The 22557-nt window shown below is 42.6% G+C and overlaps 1 protein-coding gene across 5 annotated transcripts in view; it reads right to left on the bottom strand.

Annotated features, from left to right (window-relative positions):
* RNASEH2B (ribonuclease H2 subunit B) overlaps positions 1 to 22557 on the bottom strand; it is a 93658-nt gene that overhangs the window by 66203 nt on the left and 4898 nt on the right. For all 5 annotated transcript variants that reach the window (XM_090258187.1, XM_090258182.1, XM_090258184.1 and 2 more), the window contains exon 2: positions 372 to 443. In XM_090258187.1, coding sequence (XP_090114313.1) covers positions 372 to 443 — 72 coding nt within the window. The remainder of the gene's footprint in view (positions 1 to 371; positions 444 to 22557) is intronic.

Below are 22557 nucleotides of genomic sequence, written 5' to 3'. Positions count from 1 at the left end.
CTGTTCAGTGTGCAACAGCATGAGTAAAATACATATCAAGTTGGATTTCTGCAAAATGTTTTAATAAATGTCTGAATCATCAACTTCAAACGCTTCTCATTTAATGATGTTTCAATGTGAAATGAGAGATATTAATTTAATTACATTTAGAATTACTTGATAAAACTCTTGTAAAACTAGGAGAAAAACACATTTTATCTGAGAAAGTACTGTAGAGTTCTGGGACACACATTTAATCTAGGTTATGTCTGTCCCCATTTTAAAAGCTATTCAGTTAGAACAAATATACAAAGGCAAATGAGCTGTAGTATTAAAAAAAGTTCAAGTTACTATTATCAGAAGGAAGGGAAGAGGAGAGGAAAAGAGCTTACCTGAACATGGGTTAACTAATTTTACAAACATAAGCCCAGTTTTCATCTTCTTTGAAGCATCTTTTAAATATTCTGAAAAGAAATGGTGAATTTGTAAAATTAAGACATTTGCTTTGTTGTTCTTCTAATTTCCTTTACCCTGATTTTCTTCTATTCATATGGTTTTTCTTTCTAAAATTTAAACAATTCTATTGCTTAGGAGTGATGTAATTTGGAGCAAATTACCAGTTTGAAGGTGCAGTGGGGTTTTAGGCCATTTTAATTTATTTCTTGAAGAAGTAATGAGGAACAGAACTCTGAGTCAGATGGCCTGAGTTATAATCTTATTCAATCAACTACTTGGGCAAGGTTCTTCATGTCCTGTCTCAGTTGTCACATTAATAAAATGATGAGAGGATCTGGTCAAGATGGTGACACAGGCAGACATGGCATGCCTTGTCTCACAACCATATCAAAATTGTAACTAAAATATAGGACCACCATCAGCCAGAACTGTCAGAAATCAAGCTGACAACTAAGAAATTAAAGAAACCATACCCGTCAAGATAAGCACAAGGGGTACAGACGTGGAACTGGCTGGTCTCTCACCAACATGTGGTAGATAAAAATATGAGAGGGATATCTCAGGAGAGAGGAGACCCAGCCCCACACCAGGACCCCAGGGCAGAGTTCCAGTGCCAGGAAGATAAGTTCCCAAAACTTCTGGCCACAAAAACCAGCAGAGATTGAGTCGGTAGAAGAAACTGCTAGAGCCCCAAGCAGTTCCTCTTAAAGAGCCCACACATGGACTCACCTACTCAGACTCACTCCCTCTGAGCTCCAGCACCAGGATAACAGCTGAAAATGCACGAGTGGTATATATGGAGAAAATGAAGTGTCTGGCATGAAGGCCAGTATAGGCCACTGTCTCTTTTCCAAACCCTCTCTCCACAGAGCTGACAACCTAGTGCCCTGAGACTACATCAACCTGGCTAACATTGTTTGACCCACCTTCGAGACCCTCAGAGAATTCTGCCCCACTCAACTTACGGGCCCACCCAAGCTGCTTTTCCATATGAAAGAAAAAGAAAAAGAACTAAACAAAATACAGATAGCCACCCTGTCAGTCACAGAGTTCAAAACACTGGTAATAAGGATGCTGAAAGAAATGATTGAGTACTGCCACAAATAAAGGAAGTAAGTGAAGGTTATACAAGGTGAAATAAAGAAATATATACAGGGAACCAAGAGTGATGGGAAGGAACCCAGGATTTAAATCAACAATTTGGAATGTAAAGAAGTAAACATTCAACCAGAACAAAATGAAGAAACAAGAATTCAAAAAATGAAGAGCATTTAAGAGGATTCTGGGACATCTCTAAAAGTACCAACATCCAAATCACAGGGATGCCAAAGGGGAAGAGGAAAAGCAAGGAATCGAAAACTTATTTGAAAACTATAATGGAGGAAAACTCCCCTAACTTGGTGAAGAAAATGGACATGCAAGTCCAGGAAGGACAGAGAGTCGCAAACAAGTTGGACCCAAAGAGGACCATACCACGGCACATCATAATTAAAATGCCAAAGGCTAAAGAGAAAAATCTTAAAAGCAGGAAGAGAAAAGCAGAGAGTTACCTAACAAAGGAGTTCCCATAAGACTATCAGCTGATTTCTCAAAAGAAACTTTGCAGGCAAGAAGGGACTGGCAAGAAGTACTCAAAGTGATGAAAAGCAAAGACCTACAACTAAGATTACTCTATCCAGCAAAGCTATCATTTAGAAAGGAAGGGCAGATAACGTGCTTCCAGATGAGGTAAAGCTAAAGGAGCTCATCATCACCAAGCCCGTACTATATGAAATGTTAAAGAGACTTGTTTAAGAAAAAGAAGATCAAAACCATGAACATTAAAATAACAACAAATTCACAACTAGCAACAGCTGAATCTAAAAAATAAAAACAAAACCCAACTAAGCAAACCAGAATAGAAACAGAATCATAGGTATGGGTATCATTTGTAGGTTTATCAGTTGGGAGGGGGAAGTGGGAGAAATGGGAAATGGTGCAAGAATTAAGACTCATAATTGGTTGGTACAAAATAGACAGGGGGAAGTTAAGAATAGTATAGAAAAAGGTGAAACCAAAGAACTTACATACACAACCCATGGACATGAACTAAGAGGTGGGGGATTGCTGAAGGGGGCTACATGGGAGAGGGGGGAAAATGTAAAAAAAAATAAAATGGGACCATGCTAACAGCATAATCAATAAAATATACTTTAAAGTAAAATAAAATGATAATATATAGGTTTGCCTTTCAAAGGATTATTTTAGCTAACCTGCTGAAAGTTCTGAAGAAATCTGGAAAGAGAAATACACAATATAGTTACAATTACTAGTATTATTTTATTTTCACCATTATGAAATAGAGCATTTTAAAAATAAATACTTGGCAAACATTTATATTTTTGCCCCTAATTTTAATAACCTAACCTTGTCCTCTGTTCATTTTTCTAGTGGGGTATTCATCTTTCTCTTACTATTTTATGAGTAGTCTTTATACAGTAAGAATATGAACTCTGTGTCATACTTAGAAAGGCCCTCTACTTCTCAAGAATATATTTTCTTCTAGTATTTTTAGATATTTTTAACCTATCTGGAATATATGTGGGATAAAATATAAGGAGAAGATCCAACTTTAATGTTTTTCAATGAGTTGTCTGTTCAATTGTACCAACCCCATCTACTACATGACCCATCGTTAGAAATAATTCCTTGGTGAGAAATGTTTAAAATACATTGATAAGTCTGTCAATGGACATTCTATTTTGATACATTAGTTTACATCTACTTTAACATCAGTTCTTCAATACTGTAATTATAGGTTTAATTAAATACATTTTAATATTGTGAGGTAAATCCCCTCATGTTTCCTCTGTACTGTTTCACTGTCAATATTTTAATAATATAGTTTAAAACATAAAGACCATGACATTTTAATTATAACATCTTCTATACATTTTGAATGGCACAGTCATATAACTCATTTAAAGAATTTCTTTCCAAAAGAAACCAGGGAACTCTGACTAATAAGGGAGCAGAACAACAACCTACCAAAGAGCAAATCAAAGCTTCTGGGAAGAAAGGAAACTTAGTCACTTATTTTCTATGGCCCCCACTCCCTTTACCCCACTTCAAATCTTCATAAACTTATTTATACAGCAAGCATGTATCGTCGTCGTCGGTCGTCGGCAGCCGTCCGTCTCAAGAGACGATGGCGTAGCTTCTTGAGAGTCTATCTGCACCGCCGAGAATGGCTGTGCAGTCCGACTCGGGAGTGACAATCCCTGCCACACTTGTTACAGGTGAAGGCAGATGGCCGTTGTTGCTGCTGTTGACGCTGCTTCCGCCTTGATCTTTTCTGGATCGCCTCCTCGTTGCGCGCAGCCTCTGCGCGTGACGTACCTTGCCTGACCGCGAGCCTCCAGGCTAGGCGGTCGTCTGCTTGAACTTCCCATGTGTTGAGATTGATGGAGCATTGTGTCATGTCCTTTTTGCAGATGTCTTTGAACCGCAGTTTTGGGCGCCCTGTCATCCTCTTGCTTTCTGCTAGCTCGCCGTAGAGGAGGTCTTTGGGAATACGGCCTGCATCCATTCTTTTGACATGGCCGAGCCACCTGAGGCGTCTCTCGCTAAGAACTGCATGCAAACTGCTCATATTGGCTCGCTTCAGCACCTCGGTGTTGGGGACCTTATCCTGCCAGGCGACATGCAGGACGCGTCGCAGGCACCTCATGTGGAAGCTGTTGAGTTTCCTTTCGTGCCTTGCATAGGTGGTCCACGTCTCGCTGCCATAGAGGAGAGTGCTGAGTACGCAGGCTTGGTAGATGCGCAGTCTGGTTTTCTCAGTGAGGCTGGAATTGTTCCACGCTCGCCGGTTCAGTCTGGCCATAACTGTGGCTGCCCTGGCGATTCTCCGGTTGACCTCCAAGTCGACTGACAGAGAGCTCGAGATGGTGGACCCGAGGTAAGTGAAGTCGTTGACAACCTCCAGGGTGTACCCGTCGATGGTGATGCATGGGGGAGTCCCCGTGCCTTGAGCTATAACATTCGTCTTCGTCAGGCTGATGGCTAGTCCGAACTCCTTGCATGCGTGGGAAAGGCAAGTGACTAGCTGCTGGAGTCCCTCTTCGGAGTGTGACGTCAAAGCTGCGTCGTCGGCGAAGAGCATCTCACGGATGAGCACCTCTTTGACTTTGGTCTTGGCTCGTAGACGGGCCAGGTTGTAGAGCTTGCCATCGGATCTGGTGTGAATGAAGACACCCTCGCTGCAGTCCTTAAAGGCGTATTGGAGGAGCATGGAGAAGAAGATTCCGAACAGCGTAGGCGCGAGGACGCAGCCCTGCTTTACTCCGCTGCTGACTGGGAAGGCCTCAGAGGTTGCGCCGTTGTAGGACACCGTGCTGTGCATGTTGTCGTGAAAGGACATGACCACAGCAAGCAGATGTGGTGGACGGCCAATCTTCCGTAGCAAGCTGAAGAGTCCGCTTCGACTGACCAAATCAAACGCCTTCATGAGGTCGATAAAGGCGAGGTAGAGTGGTTTATGCTGCTCGTGACACTTCTCCTGCAGCTGGCGTAGGGAGAAGATCATGTCCACTGTTGATCGGCCAGCTCTGAAGCCACACTGGGACTCTGGGTAGACGCGGGAAGCAAGGGTCTGCAGGCGGGCAAGAGCGACCCGGGCGAATACTTTGCCGACGACGCTGAGGAGAGAGATGCCCCGGTAGTTGTTGCAGTCGCTGCGGTCTCCTTTGTTCTTGTACATGGTGATAATGTTGGCGTCTCTCATATCCTGGGGGATGTAACCCTCCTTCCAGCAGAGACAGAGTAGATGGTGGAGCGGCTGTAGCAGGACTGGTTTCCCGCTCTTTAGGATTTCTGGAGGGATTCCGTCGCTTCCTGGTGCTTTCCCGCAAGCAAGGCGGTCGATGGCTTTGCCGAGCTCTGCCGCAGTAGGTGGGGTGTCTAGCTCCTCCATGACTGGTAGGTCTGGGATGGCGTTAAGAGCAGTGTCTGTTACGGTGTTCTTCGTTGCGTACAGCTCGAGGTAGTGCTCGGTCCACCGCCGCATTTGCTGTTCCTGGTCAGTGATGACCTCACCTGTCTTGGACTTAAGGGGGGCGATCTTGGAGGGGATTGGGCCTGTTGCCTTCTTGATACCCTCATACATTCCTCGTGCGTTGCCTATATCGGCGGCTTCCTGAATGCTTCTGCACAGGTTTAGCCAATAGGTGTTGGCACAGTGGCGGGCGGTCTTCTGGACTTTGTTCCTGGCAGCCCGTAGAGCTTGAAGTGTACTGGGAGTGGGTGTGACCTTGTAAGCCAGTAGGGCCTTCCTCTTAGCCTCGATCACGGGTTCCATTTCTTCCCAGTGAACCTCGTACCAGTCAGCGTTCTTCCGCTCTTTCTTCCCGTAAGCAATAATGGCGGAGTTGTATATGGCGTCGCGGAGACGTGGCCAATTGGATTCGATAATGTCATCTGCCGCCACTCCCTCGCCGAGTGCATCTTCCATCTTGTTGATGAATTGCTGGGTCTTAACTGGGTTGCTGACACAACTGGTGTTGATGCGTGGGCGACCCTTCATCTTGGAGTGGTGCAACCTCTTCAGCATTATGCGCACCTTGCTTACCACGAGGGCATGGTCCGTGTCGCAGTCTGCACTGTGGTAGCTGCGGGTGAGGAGGGTGCTGCCAATATCCGTTCTTCTGGTGATGACGAGGTCAAGCTGGTGCCAATGGCGGGAGCGGGGGTGCCTCCATGACACCTGGTGGATCTCTTTGCACTTGAAGAATGTGTTTGTCACGCACAGGCCGTGGTGACACAAAAGCTCAAGCAGTCGCTGACCATTCTCATTGATCTTTCCTCTCCCAAAGTTTCCAAGGCAGGTGGGCCAGGCCATGTGGTCGGCTCCTACTCTTGCGTTGAAGTCTCCAAGGAGATAGAGAGCGTTACTTCTGGGGATCTTGGATAACGCTTCGTCCAGTGCATGGTAGAACTGTTCTTTCTCTTCGATGGTGGCGCAGAGGGTTGGGGCGTACGCGCTAAGAATGCTGACTGGGCCGAAAGTTGTTGACAATCGGAGGGTAAGTAATCTCTCTGTGCCTCCTGTGGGTGGCTCTATGGAGTTAACAAGCGTGTTCTTCACAGCAAACCCAACACTGTGCTGTCTTGGTTGGTCCGGAGACTTCCCTTGCCAGTAGAAGGTGTAGTTGGTTTCTCTGATAGTTCCGTTGTCGGCCAACCGGGTCTCCTGTAGAGCCGCAATGTCGATGTTTAGTCATGCCAGTTCCCTATCGATGACAGCGGTTTTCCTGGCACCCTTGATCCACGGAAGGTCTGCAGTAAGTCCGGGGCACATGGTCCTGATGTTCCAGCTAGCGAGGCTAAGAGCCGGAGGCTTCTTTCTTGTTGTTTGCTTGGAATTAACTGGTGCGGGTGTTTTGTGGCCCACTTTTCGAGAGGCGCCTCTCTGATCCCCACGCACCCAGTGGGGCAGGCGAGCCATGGCGAGACGGCACCTAATTGGCTGGGGCTGCCCAGCTTGAGGCGGGCGGTAGCTGTCCAGTGAGGTGCGATGACCTCTCCCACCGTCAGAGGAGACCCCTGGCGCTCGTTTCCTTCGCCAATCGGATGAGCTTATAACCGGTATCTGTCTCCTCCCGTGTTGAGTCGACATCTTGCGATGACGCTGGAGTGTCCTCTCCAGTGAAACTGAAGCTACAGAGCCTGGGCAGGGTGATATGGAGGGTCTGCTGTTGCCCATGCAGCAGACCCCCCCTCTCTTCGCAGCTGAAGGGTCCAAGGGAAAGACAAAGTCAATACAGCTTGGCTTCAGGTGCGCCGTAGGAGTTGCCGGTGTTGACTACAATGTCAAACCGCCTTAGGGACTCCGGCTCCGGATTTTCTGTCGGGGTTTACTCCCTTAGCCTTTCCCCTGAAGAGGTATGCCGCAAGGCAGCGGAGGTTTTTTGGAGTCAGAGTTTTCCTTCTCTGATTTTAGAGATGTCCTTCCTCTTTCCTCCTTTACAGGAGTAGAGATGGCCCACTTGGTGTCTGAGCCACCTGCCCCTTCCAGGACCTGATTCCCTGATTCTGATCAGAGGGGGATGGGTGGAAGGCTTGGGCTTGATCAGCTCTCAGGAGTCAAGGTGGTGGTTGTATGAGGTCTCCTGGCCCCAGAGGGCATAGGTGATTCCAAAGTGCACAGAGTTCCCTTCCCACTTTCCTTGCCTGCCTTATCCAAATCATATTCCTATTTATCTGTGGCTTCTGCCTTCCTTTCTTCATAATCTGCGTAACTGCAAGAAGGCATGGGAAAAGGGTAAGCGTAGGAGGGATGCCAGGGCAGGGCACAGATTAGGGCGGCAGTGCCAGGACCCCGGCGGCCGACCGGCGGGGACGGAGGTCCGCGCCTTTTGTCCGGATTTTTCAGGCAGGGCGCCTGCCGCCGTTTCCTTCTGTAAGGTACGCCAGAAGTATTCTATAAGGTCTATTGAGTTTTCATAAGAAACAACCTAACCAGAAAGAACTAAAACATCTCAAATAAAGGCACCAATATTAAAACTGAAAGTTTAAATTATAAAATGCTATTATTTTCTAATCTTCAACGCTTCTTTTAATTTTCATTTGATTTTTTAGAACCCTCTATCTGAAAATCAAAAAATAATCAAGAGATAAACCACAAAGCATGCCTTCCATTCCCTACAGGACTCCTTTGAATAGGCACTCCCTGAACTTACCTGAATTTTTAGATGGAGACTTGTGAAGAAGATGAGGAACTGAGAAACTTAAAGCTAAAGCATTAAGATCTGCTCATTAAAAACAATGTTATGTTTTGGTGATGGGTACTTGTGTGTGTGTGTTATGTAATTCTCAATACTTTTCAATATGTATGTTCACAACACACATACATTTTCATACCTAGGCAAGATCAAGCAAAAGAAGATAGCCCATCTTAGTATAATCAGTAAGAGGTGCTGCCAGCATTAAGTAAGAAAATTTGGGACAGGTAAATACTTCTTTAGTTCTCGGTTTTCTTTGTTTATAAAATAGCGAGAAGGACTATATGGTCCCAGAGGCTCTCTCCGTTTTAATGCCTTAAGAGTCTGTGGAGTCTTGGCTGGGTAGCTCAGTTGGTTAGAGCATTGTCCCAATACACCAAGGTTGTGGGGTCAAACCCCAGTCGGAGCACATACAAGAAACAACCAATGGATGTACAAATAAGTGAAAGAACAAATCAATGTCTCTTTCTCTTTCTTTCATCAATAAATAAAATTTAAGAAATTTTAAAGAGTCTATGGAAGTAGGGGCACCTATTCATATTATGAAGGATCCCTTTCAAAATTTCTGTTTCTTAAATGCATTTAAACTATGACTTGGTTTTCCAAAATCTGGCTACTATATTTTTACTATTAACAAAAGCAACTAACAATTAAGCAAATTCAACATGTCAGGCACATAAAAAGCCTTATACAGATTATTCAATTCAGTCATCCCAGTAACCCCATGAGGAAGATGAAGATATTGTCCCCACGATGCAGAGAGGTAAAGTGGCTTCATGACTAACTTGCCTAAGGTCACTGAATTAGGGAATGTGGCAACACTGGAATCAAAACTCTCTCCAATTCAGTCTGTGACTCCAGGACACATTGGTTGACCCCGCAGCTCCCAGACTGGCTGCAGGTATCAGAAGGTGTTCAGTGTTCCTTCCTTAGTTGAACAGCTGTGGTTCCCTGTATCTTTTGCCAAAAGATACAGGGAACCACAGCAAGCATGTATAGAAATCGGCTTATTCATAAATGGTTAAAATACAACTTTTTTTTCCTGAAAATAAGAAACATTAAATATATGAAGAAAAATACCATAATTTTAAGATTCCTACTAGCAGTCAGGTGGAATAACAGGAACCCAATTTACCCTCCTACCTGATGCAACCAAAAGTAAAAAGACAAAAATATATGAAACAACTATTTTCAAGACAATGGACGTTAAGCCATGCAGGATAGTGATCTCTGAGAGATGGGAAACTAATAAGGTGAGCCCTGTTATTGCTCCAGCTTACTGCTTTGATAGTTTTCAGGCCATAGAGCAGAACAGGAGAACACAGGTGAAGCCTGGCAGACTCCCTGAGTTGAACAAAGGAAGCTAAGAGTTTTGGAGACAGCATGGCTAGAATTCACAGGTCAGCACACAAGGAGAGAACTACAAAGAAAGAAAACCCCAGAGGTCTGTCTATAAAGGGTACTGATCAGTTCATGCATATGATATAACTACCTGAGTCTGGGAGAAAAACCACCGGAACATATTAGGTGGAATAGTACCTCACATTCACTCAGCATATTGAATTGGGCCTATTCCCAGACAGACTGAAAACCTCGTAATTCAGAAGGATTGGATAGAGTCTTCAAAAGGGTCTTGCCTCAGTAAAATAGAACAAATAACTATACTAAATGCTGCTTTGATTCCACTGAACTAATTTTAAAAGTAAGATTTAATAGAATCAAGCTGTGTCTACATACCTTCACTATATCCCAGAAAGAAGCTCAAGACTACTTATAGGAATACAAAATTATTCATCAGTCAAAAGAGTCAAATTCACAATAACTGGCATCCAATCAAATATTACTAGGCATTCAAAGAAGCAATAGAAGATGGCCTATAATGGGAAAAATAAAGAAATCAGCTGGGAAGATAGCGGAGGAGTGAGGAAAGGCTGCGCTTTCTAGCTCCCAAGACCCGTCTGTAGTTTGGACTAATTGCAGACAGACCATCTCAGTTAACATCTGGACACTGGCAGGAGTTGAGCCTTGGCACTGCTGGATCAGAGAAGATCACCTGGGAGCGACCTGCTTGGTGAGGATAGCAGAGGAGAAAGGGACGAGACGGGACTTCTGACTGGGGTGGCTTCCCGAGCTGCGGCTGGAGGTACACAAAGACTTTTTAGTGACCACAGGCTTCCCCACAGAGGAATCGGGAGGAGAGCAGGGCTCTGCCCGCTGGCAGAGCCAGGAGTGGGCCAGGTGACATCTGGCGCTGAGAGGCAAGAAACAGCGTACTGCCTGTGTATGTAAGAAAGTGTTTTTCCTTTTTATTTTTCTCTTGTATTCTGCAGAGAGGGGAGGAGAGGTTAGGGGTGGGATGAGATTCTTGAGGAGTGCAGGAGCAGAAGTGCACTCGCCCACTCCCCAATCCTCCCCCTGGGTCGCGCGAGCACGCACAGGGAGGTGCCCCTGTCCACTGGCCCTGGCACGCAACCAGCTGCTGGCTGCCGTGTCCAGGTGCCCCTCAGGCCCGCCTCAACAGCCATAAAGTCAAAGTGCCAGTGGACAGGCACAGACGCCCACCTCCACCATGCTCAGGAGCCTGTGGCCCTGCCCCAACTGGCACAACATCAACCCGCCGGGCACACAGGCGACCATGCGCAGGCACCCCGCGCCACTTGCCCAAGCGCTACTCCTGCACGGCCAAGCGGGAGGCCACAGCTCACAGACGCCTACCTCCACCGTGCACAGGTGTCCGGGGCTCTGCCCCAAGGGGCAGAAAACCAACTCACAGGGCACAGCTCAGCAGGTGTGAGGCTAGTGCGCAGGCCACCGCGCGAGTGCACAAGCACCCCAGCCAGCTCCAACAGGCGCGTGCCACCCGGGCGCGTGACCCAGCGGGTGGCAAGACTAGTGTGCCCAACGCCGCACTCAGGCGCACACCGCTGCCGCCGCGCTCAGGAACTTCCGGCCCACCTCAATAGGCACCAGCCACTACGCCCAGGTGCCACCCGGGCACGCTCCTGTGGGCGTGAAACCAATATGCCACCCACTCCAATAGGCCCACAACAATCCCATCCACCGGCGAGTAGGAGCCTCCCCCTCCACCGGAACAGGAGAGCAACTAGTCTGCCTTGGACCCACCTGCCCTGGTGCACAATATGTCAACCCGTCCCTGGCCTTCACGAGGGAAGGCACTAGCCTCTGGCTGAGGACAAAGGACAGTAAAATGAACTGGAGGTACTCTGTAATAAGTTTTGGGTGCTGGCCCTTGAGAAAGAGCTGGGAGAGCATCCCAAGTGCTATGGGAGAAATCACTTAAGCAGACTGGTCCCCTCCAAGTGGCGTCAACTGGACACAGCAGCTCAACAACTGTATACAAGAAGTTTATACCATAAAGGCAGAAAATAAAAGATCAATCTAAGAAGCAGAAAAAAAGACCAGTGCCCAAAATGGGTAGGCAGAATAACACCCCACCAAACAGAAACAACACCCCACCAGAAAGAAAAGAGGAATTCCCAGAAGGAAGGATAGACGACATAGAAGCGAGCAAGCTATCAGACATAGAATTCAAAACAATAGTAATGAGGAAGCTCAATGAACTCGACAAACTCAAAAAAAATTATAACAGTCTCCAGGAGAGCTATAAAGAGCTCCAGAGAAGTTATAAGGAGCTTACTGAAAACGACACCAGCATAAAAAAAAGACATAGAAACTATCAACAAGAACCAGGAAGAAATGAAGAATACAATTTCTGAACTAAAGAATGCAGTAGAATCGATCTAAAGCAGGCTAAATGAAGCAGAGGACCGGATCAGTGAGTTAAAGGACAAAGTAGAAGAAATTCCCAAACCATACAAAAAAATGAAAAAAAAAAAGACTGAAAAGGAGTAAAGAGGCTTTAAGAGAACGGCAGGACAACATGAGACAAAACAACATTCGGATAATAGGGATAAAAAAAGGAGAAGAAGAAAAACAAGGGATAGAAAGCCTGATTGAAAAAGTTATGACAGAAAATTTTCCTAACTTGATGATAGAAAAAATCACGCAAGTCCAGGAAGCATAGAGGGTCCCAATGAAAATGAATCCAAAAAGGCTTTCTCCAAGGCACATCATAATTAAAATGGCAACATTCAAAGACAAAGAGAGAATCCTAAAAGCAGCAAGAGAAAAACACCAAATAACATACAAGGGAGCTCCGATAAGGCTACCAACAGATTTCTCAACAGAAACACTACAAACCAGAAGGGAATGGCAAAAGATATCCCAAGCAATGAAAAACAAAGGCCTACAAAAAGAATACTTTACCCAGCAAGGCTCTCATTCAAAATGGAAGGTGAAATGAGTTTCCCAGACAAAGGAAGACTAAAAGAATACATTCCACCAAACCAGCTTTGCAAGAGATGCTAAAGGGAATGCTGTAAGAAAAAGGAGAAAAAGAGAGGGAGAGGAACACAGGAACAAAGGGAAATGAATAAATACCTGTCAATAATAACCTTAAAAGTAAATGGATTAAATGCTTCAATCAAAAGACATAGGGTAGCAGATTGGATACGAAAACATGACCCTATATGCTGTCTACAAAAGACACAGCTCAAAACAAAAGATCTACACAGACTGAAAGTAAAGGGATGGAGGAAAGTAATCCAAGCAAATGGAGATGAAAAAAAAGCTGGGGTAGCAATACGTATATCCGATAAAACTGATTTCACAGCAAAGGCCATAAAAAGAGACAAAGAAGGACATTTCATAATACTTAAGGGAATGATCCATCAAGAAGATATAACCCTCGTATGTACCTATGCACCCAACATAGGTACACCAAAATATATAAGGAAAATATTGGAAGACTACAAAAAATATATCAACAGCAACGCACACTCATAGTAGGGGACTTTAATACCCCATTGTCAACAATGGACAGATCTTTGAAGCAAAGAAACACCAAGGATATTGAGGCATTGAACAACACTCTAGACAAAATGGACTTAATTGATATATTTAGAACTTTTCACCCAGAGAAGCAAAATATACATTCATTTCAAATGCACATGGGATATTTTCAAAGACCACATGGTAGGACACAAAACAAGCCTCAACAAATTCAAGAAAATTGAAACAAGCATCCTCTCAGATCACAATGCCCTGAAACTAGAAATCAACCTCAAGGAAAAAACTCAAAAACATTCAAACTCATGGAGAGTGAATAACATGCTATTAAATAATGAATTGGTTAACAATGACATCAAGGAAGAAATCAAGAAGTTTCTGGAAACAAATGATAATGAACGCACAACAGCTCAAAACCTATGGGACACAGCAAAAGCAGTCCTGAGAGGAAAGTTCATAGCAATACGGGCCTACCTAAAAAGGACAGAAGAATCCCAAATAAAAAATCTAACCTTACAGCTACAAGAATTAGAACAAAAACAACAAACAAAACCCAGAACGAGTAGAAGGAAGGAAATCATCAAAATCAGAGCAGAATTAAATGACATAGAGACTAAACTAACAATTCAAAAGATCAACAAAAGTAGGAGCTGGTTCTTTGAAAAAATAAACAATATCGACAAGCCTTTAGCTAGGCTCATCAAGAAAAAAAGAGAACCCAAATAAACAAAATCAGAAACAAAAAAGAAGGTATCACAAATGATATCACAGAAATACAAAAGATTGTAAGAAATTACTACAAACAACTGTATGGCAAGAAATTTGACAACCTAGATGAAATGGACAAATTTCTGGAAACATATAATCTTCCAAAACTAAATCAAGAAGAAGCAGAAAGCCTGAACAGACGAATAACAAAGAGTGAAATTGAAACAGTAATAAAAAACTCCGGGTGCACAAAAGCCCTGGACCGGATGGCTTCACAGGAGAACTTTACAAAACATTTAGGGAAGAACTAACACCTACTCTTCTCAAACTATTCCAAAAAATCCAAGAAGAGGGAAGACTCCCAAACTTTTTCTATGAAGCCAGTATTACCCTAATTCCATAACCAGGTCAAGACACAACAAAGAAAGAAAACTACAGGCCAATATCACTGATGAACATAGATGCTAAAATCCTCAACAGAATACTGGCAAATCAGATCCAGCAACACATTAAAAAGATCATACATTATGATCAAGTGGGATTCATCCCAGGGATGAAAGGATGGTTTAATATTTGCAAATCAATAAACATAATATACCACATAAACAAAATGAAAGACAAAAACCACATGATCATGTAGCAGGAACTCAGATCTCTGGGTAGGGGCATGTTTACATGCTCCTCCGTCCAGGTGTCCTGTGGCTCAGCAGATAAGCTGGCCTTGTCTCCACCTGCGGCCTTAGGCTGTACAGGCCACTGAGTCACGGAATCCTGAGAACAAAGAGGTCTGTTAAGTACTCCATCTGCCTCCTTGTAAATAAAGTCTTAATGAGGATTAGTGGGTCTGCTTTGTATCCTTGATAGGTGCTATCTAAGTCATAAGTTACCCTAGCTGTATTTTACACGTTAATGATACATTGTAAAAATTCTTTCATTATTGGCTGTACAGCCACCCCCCCCCATTCTATTTTTTGTAACTTTTGAAATCCTAATAAAAGGACGGTGGGGTCTCATGCTCTCTGCTGATTTGCCTGAGCGTGCGGCAGCCCCCCATCTGTCCAAGAATTCTGCCTACTGGAATTACCTCAGTGTCACTTGATTACATGCAACACTACATCTACATGATCATATCAATAGATGCTGAAAAGGCATTTGATAAAGTACAACATCCATTTATGATGAAAACTCTCAGCAAACTGGGAATAGAGGGAGCATACCTCAACATAATAAAGGCCATATACGAGAAACCTGAAGCCAACGTCATACTCAATGACAGACATATAGATCAATGGAACAGAATAGAGAGCCCAGAAATAAACCCAGACCTCTATGGTCAACTAATATTTGACAAAGGGGGAAGCAACATAAAATGGAATGAGAAGAGTGTCCTCAACAAATGGTGCTGGGAGGACTGGACAGGGACATGCAAAGAAAAGGAAACTAGACCACCAACTTACACCATACACCAGAATAAACTCAAGATGGATCAAAGACTTAAATGTAAGATACGACACCATAAAAGTCCTAGAGGAAAACATGGGCAGGAAAATTTCAGATATCCCACATAACAATATTTTCACTGATTACATCTCCTAAGGCAAGGGAAATAAAGGAAAAAATAAACAAATGGGACTACATCAAACTAAAGAGTTTCTGCTCACCAAAGAAAACATCAGCAAGATGAAAAGGGAACCAACCATATGGGAAAACATATTTGCCAATGATAACCTCAGACAAGGGTTTGATCTCCAAAATATATAGAGAACTTCTATGACTCAACACCAGGAAGTCACAATCCAGTTAAAAGCTGGGCAAAGGACCTGAACAGACACTTTTCCAAGGAGAACATATTGAGGGTCCATAGGCACATGAAAGAATGCTTAACATCACTAGCCATCAGAGATGCAAATAAAACCACAATGAGATACCACCTCACACCGGTCAGAATGGTCATCATAAACAAATCAACAAACAACAAGTGCTGGCGGGGATGTAGAGAAAAGGGAATCCTAGTGCACTGTTGGTGGGAATGCAGACTGGTGCAGCCAGTATGGAAAACATAGTTTTTCCTCAAATAACTCAAAATGGAACTGCATTTTGATCTAGTGATTCCATTGCTAGGATTATACCCAAAGAATCCTGAAACACCAATTCAAAAGAACCTATGCACCCCTATGTTCATAGCAGCACTATTTATAATAGCCAAGTGCTGGAAATAGCCTAACTGCCCATCTGTCGATGAGTGGCTCAAAAAACTGTGGTACATCTACACAATTAAATACTACACAGCAGAAACAAAGAAGGAACTCCTATCTTTTGCTACAGCATGGATGGAAGTGGAGAGTATTATGCTAAATGATATAAGGCAGCAAAAGACAAATATCATATGATTTCACCAAATACAGGAAACTAATGAACAAAACAAACAAACAAGCAAAATACAAGGAGGCATGTAAACAAGGAACAGACTAACAGTGACCAGAGGGGAGGCGGAAGGGGAAAAGGAAGGAAAGAGGAGGAAGGGGAAAAGGGAGGAAAGAAGGGGAAGGGTGTATTCAAGGAAGTATAAATGACTCATGGACATCGACAACTAAATGCGTATTGACTGTGGGAGAAGGCAGAGCTGGGTGGAGGAAGGGAGATCAAAGGCAGAAAAAAATGAGACAACCATAACAGAAAAACAATAATAATAAATTAAATAATGAAATAAAATTAAATTAAAATTAAAAAACAAACAAAAAAATCAAGAACTAAAAGGAGCAGCTTCTCCCAGCAGACATCAGATTTGAAGCTTGGGTGCAGTGTTCAACCAGTTTCCCACTAAATAGGGGAAGTTGCTTTAGAAAAGTTAAATCTCAGAGAGGCAGAAACCCTGCACCTTCTTTCTGATGCTTCAATAGCTGAGTTCTAATGTCTTAAGCTCTTCATCACCCCACTATTCCTGCCCACAACACACAGCTGCCTCTTCTAGAAACATGTGAACTTGCTAGAGAACTCCTAACAAAGTGTTAAGTCAGGTTTTGTAACACTATCATGAGGCATTGGCCTCACATTAAATAGTATGCAGACTCATTGTCCATTCTAACTGGAATCCCCTTAATGCCAAGGGATGTTTGCAGGATACCATGGCTATTCTAAATAAACTCAACCTGAAACGGCTTTCAAAACACCTTAGCTTGCTATCGTGCCCATTATGGCTCTGTAAATTTATCTTTACTTCTCTTGCATCTATTTGTATTTTCAGTCTTAAAGATAATCCATTCTAAATATGCAGTCTACCTTGTGAAAGCAATGCTTAGTTGGTATATTTGTTACAATACAAATAACCAGAATAGGAACAGAATCATAGGTATAGGGATCATTTGGAGGGTTATCAGCTGGGAGAGGGAAGGGAGAGAAAAGGGGAAATGGTGCAGGGATTAAGAAGTATAATTGGTTGGTACAAAATAGACAGGGGGAAATTAAGAATAATACAGGAAAGGGTGAACCCAAAGAACTTACATGCACAGCCCATGGACATGAACTAAGGGGGATGGGACTGCAAGGGGGAGCAAAGGGGAAAATAACTAGGACTACTGTAACAACATAATCAATAAAATATACTTTAAAAAATTCATAAGCCTTTTCATTGCTCAAGGTATAACCTACAAATTTTCTTTGTCAACTTTATTTGTATGGCTTGTAACTTCTTATCTTTACTAAAATTGAGAGAAAAAAAATCTCAGTTCCTTAGCTCTCCATCAAATCAATTTAACTGCCTTTCTCTAATTCTATGATTAAGTACAGTGAATAAAACCATATAACACTCTTGTATAACCCCAATATCTCTGAGAATTTTAATGAATGTTACGGTAAATAAGTAAACAGTGAAATAAGAGGCAGAAATAGAAAAAATCTGGAAAAAATTAAGAACACTGAATTCATTCTGTGATAAATAAAACGTAGAAAGACTAGAAAAAAAATTTCCAACTTGCTATTTCTGAGTGGTAAAATAATGGACAAATTCTTTTCTTCCTTTATATTTTTCTGCATTACTAATATTTCTTTACTGGGTGTGTATTACTATTCTAATAAAAAAGTAACTAAAAGTATACTGGGAGAAAAATGTGTAAATGAAGAGTTAATTGGTCAAAACTGAGAAACGGATTATGGCCAAGCCTCTCCAAATCTTGGGACTTTAGACCCTTGCAGGAAAATCAGAGTAGGGAACCGCTCCTTGTGGTTTAGGGAATTGTAGTCCCGACCTGAGCATGACCTGCCGCTGGCATTCCAGCTGTGCTTGTCTTTAAGTCTCAACATAAGGCTGCGCATGGAACATAACCGAAAGCCACTCAGAGGGTTTCCATGGGAATTGGATTTTAAAAATGCTTATTATGCTTTAGAATTTGCTCTGCTTTCTTTATCTTTAACATAGCATAAACAATCTCTAGAAAGGAAAGTATGAAACCTTGCACCTAATGCCAGTGTGGCGTCAAGATGTTTAATAGACCCTGACACAGACTGGTCACTGTGCCCCCTGTACTGGTACATGTAATCTGTTACTATACTGTACATGTCAACTGTAATCCTAACGCCTATAAGTTATTGATAATTCATGAATCTTGACCTTGTATCTCTCGTGTGTATCCTCCTCAATAAAAGGCATAAGGGACGAAGTAAGTTTAGCTGCTGTTCTCCACTAGAGAGGCAGCCACCTTCCTTCCCCCAGACATAATAAAGCATCCTAGGTACAGTTTGTTCCCCCGTGATCACGAAGACTCTGTTGGACAGAGCAGCTTCCAACCGAGCCTAGGGTGTGTGAGGCACCTCTGTCTCAAATCAGCTCTGGCTAGAGAAACCTCAGCCGGACTGCATCCTCCTTTTATCAGAGGCAGATAACAAAACATGTAGATCTGACCTTTTCACCAGGTAGCCCATTCCACTTTAGCAGACAGACATACCGAAAAAAGAAAGCCACTTTTAAAGATATTTTTAAAACAAATATAAAAGACCTCTGAACAAAGAGGCTGAAAGTCCTAAGTAGCAAGTTCTTATTTCAGAGGCACTGAGGCTTATGACCAAGGTTCCTACCCCTGAGAAGCTAAAAGTGGCTACTCAGGGAAAATGGACCTGGATCCTCCCCAGCTACCAGTATGTATTGGGTGTTCAATACATTATTAATATAAAAATGATAGTGAATTGAATAATCATGAGGAAATGGAAAATGTGTAGGTGACTGAAGAGGTACCATTAACTTGCACATTAATGGGGGAGAGGCCAAGAGGGGAGGCTACCTGGAGAAGGTGACACTTGCACTTCTTTAAAGGATAAGTAGGCATTTGGCAGGCAGAGAACATGGAGAAGAGTGGGCCAGCATCCAAGCAGACATAAAGTCAAGGGCTTTCAAAAAAAGAGAAGCTGGATTGGGACAAATGGCTTAGCTTCACAGAAAGTAAAGTGCAACTGAGCCTTGAAGAAAGGGTAGTTTGGATAGAAGTGAAAGAAGAAAAAGGACTGCATAAGCAAAAAACATTGCAGGAAGAATAAAATGCAAGACATTCACTCCTTCAATAAATGTTTATTAAATGCCTGTTTTGTCCCACACCCCAGGCTAAGAACTTGGGGTGCAAAAGAACTCTTCCATGTACTCAAACAGACAGCAACCCCAAGAGACTAGTACTGCTCTTCCCAATGTAGAGATGAGGAAATTGAGGCTTGACAACAAGGACACTATTTCTCCAACACAAAGCTAATCTAGTTTTAGGTGTGTTTTACTATAGCCAGGCTTTAGCTGTTTGTTTCTTAACATCATGGTTAAAGCTCAAAGCATATGGGAAAACTCATGTAGCTCCTACTCTGCTATTCAAATGAAAACCTATGAATATTGCTTACTTTCTTTTTATGATTTTTTTTCTGCCATGGAGAATAAATATGCAGGACTCACAAGATCTTTCTTATAAAATATCCCAGGTCTTTGGAACAATTGCTAGCAGGACAAGATTAGGCTCTGGGAAGCAGCCTAATTACACAAACTGGCAACTGATTAAGTCCATCAACTTCAGAACGTGCTTTCTGAGCAAGGGGAGCAGATCCGGTGGCCACCTGAGAAAGGTCAGTTGGATTCCCACCAAAAAACATTTCATAAAGACAAAGCCAGACTCAGATTTGTGCGGAAAATGTTACACATGCTCTGTGCTAGAAAACTCAGGGATTCCCACACTGCTGAAGGTCTACAGAGGACTGATCTGACTATTCAATAAATGACACACCTTCCCAGAAGCTGAGCTTAATTATTCAGAGGTTGTCTAAAATCAGCACTTGAATTGGCCAGGTCTCCCCCCATTCTCCTGCCCCATGGCTGGCCAAGCTAAGTGCAGGTTCTTCCCATATGAATAAGCCCTTCTGAAGAAAGTAAGGAAGCTTTCACCCCACAAGGTATATTTCTAAACACAAATATACATACATGCAAACAGTTTGTATTTTAGTAAGGGCTGTATTTGATATTTATTTTCCCACAGCCAGAATAAGTACATAATGCCAGTTTTGAGGGGGTAGAGGATGGGATACTTTTTGGAAGATAAGAATTCCAGCCCTGCCTGCCTGCCTTAGACACTCCAGATACATAATACTAACGAGCCTTTTATATGAGGTGCCGTAACAATCACAAAGAACAAAAAACATGTTTAAATTTTTTTTTAGATTAACCACATGCACTTAAGTAAAGGAGGAAACACGTTTTTTGTTCTATTTTTGGGTCACTGAAAATTCATTTAAGTTTGTAATTCTTCTTTTGCCACATACTTTTATTTTTTTCAAACAAGAGGTATTCTTGAGAACTTATTGACTCTAATCAATAATAGCACTCACATGTTCTCCATCGTTAAATCGGAAAATTAATTTCTTTTTAAACTTTATCTTTAATTCTTTAATTAGAACATTGTTTTAAGGCTTGCATTCATACAATGCTTTCCAATATAGTTTTGCATTCCATCTGGAAAAGCTCTGATATCATTATTTGTGATTGTTACGGCACCTCATATGAAAGGCTCATTAGTATTATGTATCTGGAGTGTCTAAGGTAGGCAGGCAAGGCTGGAATTCTTCCAAAAAGTATCCCATCCTCTACCCCCTCAAAACTGGCATTATGTTCTTATTCTGGCTGTGGGAAAATAAATATCAAATACAATCCTCCCTAAAATACTTTTAAACATGTATTTGTATGAAATAAAGGGCAATTACTTTATTGCAAAACTCATCTATAGTTCAGTTTGATCAGAGGGCTGATTAAAGAATATTTTCAGCCTAAATGGACCTGAATGAGGTTTTTTGTTTTTTGAACTGTCTTGAGCTCATTTCTGTCCTTACTTTCTTCTTCCCTCACACAATATCGGGGTTTCCCAGTGTTTTAACAGTTCTTTGGAAATGGCTAAGCAACATGCTTCAACCATATTAACAATAAAAAGTCTCTGTACTGACCTGGCCTGCTGGCCTTTCACATTAGACTCCATTCCAACTTAGTAGAACTGACAAGTGTACAAAACTTAAAACTAGAGAAAAATATTTAAAATACAACTTAGACACTTACTTTTAGGGCAGCAAAGAGGGATGGAAACTTTTATCATATTCCAAAAAATAGAGATATTAAGTCTCTTATAGTAACTAAAACTGCAAAAAGGCTAGTATTCCAAGGCCATTTTTGATAAATGTTTAAGACCATCTTAAACTACAAGAAATGCTTACCCTGCTGAAAAGAAAGGCAGTTCTGTCTCTATCGGCCTATGAAAATCAAAGCCCCACCTGTGACCACCTCACAAGTATCCCTCCAAGTTCCAGCTTTTGTTGTTCTGGGATATTCCACTTCTTCAGGCAAATGGAAAAGGAGAGGCAAAGATACCTAAATAGTACTTTTAAAATTTTACGCTTCAAGATATAACATAACGTTATGGTAGGTAACTCAATAAATTAAATGTTGGGGGAAAAGGTGTCATCTCAAGGTTCAGTGGCTTTACCTTTTTCTCATGGATAAATCTCTAAAGTTCTCTTGGCTGTTGGTTAATGTGCTCACTTTCCAGTATATAGAGTAAACTTTTCAGATTCTTCTGCCAAAAGTTTTCTAAAACTGAGCACAAACTGCTCCCATCAAACAATTTTAATATAAAATTCTTCTCATATAATTTTTGTTTACTTTACTAAGGACCCAACTTTACTGTAGTTATGGTGCCCACACAGCCGAGGGAGGGTACAGTCTCCTCCTCAAATGCATAACTTATCAGAGCTTATCTCCTAACAAATACATGTGTACACCTCATACCCTGTGCTCTTCCCTGACCATGTATGTACTTCTTGCCCACCACATGTACTCCCCCTGACTATGTTCCTTCTGGCCTACCACAAACAGATATAAACTGCAGGATGACCATTCCTACCTCCCAATCCAGCTTTCAAAGGCTGGTCTCACTGCAGTAGTTCTTAGTAAGGTACCCAAACCAGCAACATCAACATCATCTAGGAACTTGTTAGAAATGCACATTGTCAGGCCCATCCCAGACTCACTGGACTAGAAACTCTGGGGGTGGGGTGAAGCTCCCCAGGTGACCTATACCCTCAAGTCTGAGAAGCACAGACAGTTGCACTGCAATAATTATCAAAGCACTGGTGTTTGTACCCTCAGAGCTTGCAGGTGGCACTAAAGGCTGGCTAGAAGAATTACGTGAGCAGGAAGCTGAGTTGTGTTACAGAACCTGCTGCCAGACAGTTCCTTCTATCAGTGCCTTAACAGCTGCCTCAGCCTCATCCAGTGAGTTCA

Source organism: Furipterus horrens, unplaced genomic scaffold (assembly GCF_987537825.1).
Source record: "Furipterus horrens unplaced genomic scaffold, mFurHor1.1.pri manual_scaffold_12, whole genome shotgun sequence".
NCBI lineage: Eukaryota > Metazoa > Chordata > Mammalia > Chiroptera > Furipteridae > Furipterus > Furipterus horrens.
This window is presented reverse-complemented; position numbering and strand designations above follow the sequence as displayed.